This window comes from Chanodichthys erythropterus, chromosome 24 (genome assembly GCF_024489055.1).
Source record: "Chanodichthys erythropterus isolate Z2021 chromosome 24, ASM2448905v1, whole genome shotgun sequence".
Taxonomy (NCBI): domain Eukaryota; kingdom Metazoa; phylum Chordata; class Actinopteri; order Cypriniformes; family Xenocyprididae; genus Chanodichthys; species Chanodichthys erythropterus.
In genome coordinates, this window is record NC_090244.1 from 30,550,694 (window position 1) to 30,553,687 (window position 2,994).

The 2,994-nt window shown below is 55.8% G+C and overlaps 1 protein-coding gene across 1 annotated transcript; it reads left to right on the top strand.

Moving 5' to 3' along the window:
* The first annotated feature begins 793 nt into the window (after nt 1–793).
* Nucleotides 794–2,443, top strand: LOC137014845 (uncharacterized PE-PGRS family protein PE_PGRS54-like). The gene has a single exon (XM_067379351.1). The coding sequence runs from the start codon at nt 794–796 to the stop codon at nt 2,441–2,443; it is 1,650 nt and encodes a 549-aa protein (XP_067235452.1).
* The last annotated feature ends 551 nt before the right edge of the window (nt 2,444–2,994 follow it).

A 2,994-nucleotide genomic window follows, 5' to 3' on the forward strand; every position in this document is an offset into this window, starting at 1 on the left:
TAAAGTCTGCGAAACCAAGGGGGGCCCGTAAAACATTTTTGCATATGGGCCCGGGGCTGACTTGTTACGCCGCTGCACTCATTTGAAGGTAAAAATCATTATCAAATCTATAGTTGTATTTAAAAACATAGGAGGCCATCTTGACTAAGAAATCCAAAGGGAGAAAAGAAATCTCATCACATTCTGCAAGATACCTCAGAGCATTCAGTCCATTTTCATGAGTAATGTTGGTATACAGACTGGATACTATATATCCAAAGTTAACAACAGCATATAGAGATAGAGATAAATCTCGTAACTCTGAGATCTTATTAATGAAATCTGTTGAATCTCTAATATAAGGTAATTTCTGTACTAATTGTTTAATAAAGCAATCTTATTGGGACAAAGGAGATAAAAGAGAGTTAGTTTTTGCCACTATGGGGCACCAGGAGGATCCACCAATCTTTTGTGTATTTTGTGGAAGAGTATAAAAGACAGGCATAATTGGATGCTTACAATATTAAAAAAAAAAAAAAAAAATCGAATTCTGATTGTGATATCCATGTTACGGTAGCTGGCGTAGAGATGAGGCAGATACGGATTTCCACAATAATATTAAGTACTTTAATAAACCAAGGCAGGGAACACCAAACATACACATAACACAACAGAGAACGGACAGGAAGTGAAGGGAGTGAGTCCATTATAAAGGCAGTGATGATGATTAAGTCCAGGTGTAGAATGATGAGTGCTGATGGGGAGATGACGAAGGAAGTGAGTGCAGGTGTGGAAACAAAAGGGATGATGGGAAATGGAGTCCGGGGAACAAGGGATCTGTGACATTACCCTGGCTGGCTCGGCGGCAGGGACTGGGGATGCTGGCTCGGCGGCAGAGACTGGAGATGGTGACTCGGCGGCAGGGACTGGAGATGGTGGCTCGGCGGCAGGGACTGGAGATGCTGGCTCGGCGGCAGAGACTGGAGATGCTGGCTCGGCGGCAGGGACTGGAGATGCTGGCTCGGCGGCAGGGACTGGAGATGCTGGCTCGGCGGCAGGGACTGGAGATGGTGGCTCGGCGGCAGGGACTGGAGATGCTGGCTCGGTGGCAGAGACTGGAGATGCTGGCTCGGCGGCAGGGACTGGAGATGCTGGCTCGGCGGCAGGGACTGGAGATGCTGGCTCGGCGGCAGAGACTGGGGATGCTGGCTCGGCGGCAGAGACTGGGGATGCTGGCTCGGCGGCAGGGACTGGAGATGCTGGCTCGGCGGCAGGGACTGGAGATGCTGGCTCGGCGGCAGAGACTGGAGATGGTGGCTCGGCGGCAGAGACTGGTGATGCTGGCTCGGCGGCAGAGACTGGAGATGGTGGCTCGGCGGCAGAGACTGGAGATGGTGGCTCGGCGGCAGGGACTGGAGATGGTGGCTCGGCGGCAGGGACTGGAGATGGTGGCTCGGCGGCAGAGACTGGAGATGGTGGCTCGGCGGCAGGGACTGGAGATGGTGGCTCGGCGGCAGGGACTGGAGATGGTGGCTCGGCGGCAGGGACTGGAGATGGTGGCTCGGCGGCAGGGACTGGAGATGGTGGCTCGGCGGCAGGGACTGGAGATGGTGGCTCGGCGGCAGGGACTGGGGATGCTGGCTCGGCGGCAGGGACTGGAGATGGTGGCTCGGCGGCAGGGACTGGAGATGGTGGCTCGGCGGCAGGGACTGGAGATGGTGGCTCGGCGGCAGGGACTGGAGATGGTGGCTCGGCGGCAGGGACTGGAGATGCTGGCTCGGCGGCAGAGACTGGAGATGGTGGCTCGGCGGCAGGGACTGGGGATGCTGGCTCGGCGGCAGGGACTGGAGATGGTGGCTCGGCGGCAGGGACTGGAGATGGTGGCTCGGCGGCAGGGACTGGAGATGGTGGCTCGGCGGCAGGGACTGGGGATGCTGGCTCGGCGGCAGGGACTGGAGATGGTGGCTCGGCGGCAGGGACTGGAGATGGTGGCTCGGCGGCAGGGACTGGAGATGGTGGCTCGGCGGCAGGGACTGGAGATGCTGGCTCGGCGGCAGGGACTGGAGATGGTGGCTCGGCGGCAGGGACTGGGGATGCTGGCTCGGCGGCAGAGACTGGGGATGCTGGCTCGGCGGCAGGGACTGGAGATGCTGGCTCGGCGGCAGGGACTGGAGATGCTGGCTCGGCGGCAGAGACTGGGGATGCTGGCTCGGCGGCAGGGACTGGAGATGCTGGCTCGGCGGCAGGGACTGTAGATGGTGGCTCGGCGGCAGGGACTGGAGATGGTGGCTCGGCGGCAGAGACTAGAGATGGTGGCTCGGCGGCAGGGACTGGATATATTGGCTCGGTCCAAAAGTCTATTAGCCAAGCCGCATCACTTGGCGGCTCGTGTGAGGCTGGAGCAGCTTTTTTCCTCCTCCTCCGCCTTCTGGACCGAGCGGAGGAGTGTGGGTCCAGCGTGTAACTGGAAAGAAGTTCACTGGATGGGGTATGCGGAGGAAGACGGAGGCTGACTAACTGGCCAGGCCACCCGTGTTTCTGGGGGGACTGGACGAGATAAACACATATCCTGAACCTCTTCTACCATGAAATTTGATCCATTTAAATACAAAATTAAATTAATAGTTTTGTTTAAGGAAAAACAATCGTCAGGTTCATCAAAGAGGATAGTGTTCTCATCCAGCCCGTCCAGAAACAGGACGCTCAAACGAGCGTCTGACCAGTTAGTCAAATAAGCTAGCTCTACGAACTCCTCCACATACCTCTCCAGTGAACGTCCAATCTGGAAGAGCCAGATGAGCCGATTTGCAGCCGTCATAGGTGAGGGAGGCATAGGAGAAGCTGGAGCCTGGGAGATGATGAATAAATCCATCTTTTTTGGTGGAAATCCAGTTGCTTTAAATGGTCCATTCTTCTGTTACGGTAGCTGGTGTAGAGACGAGGCAGATACGGATTTCCACAATAATATTAAGTACTTTAAAGGTGCCCTTGATCATGTTTTTAAAAGATGCAATA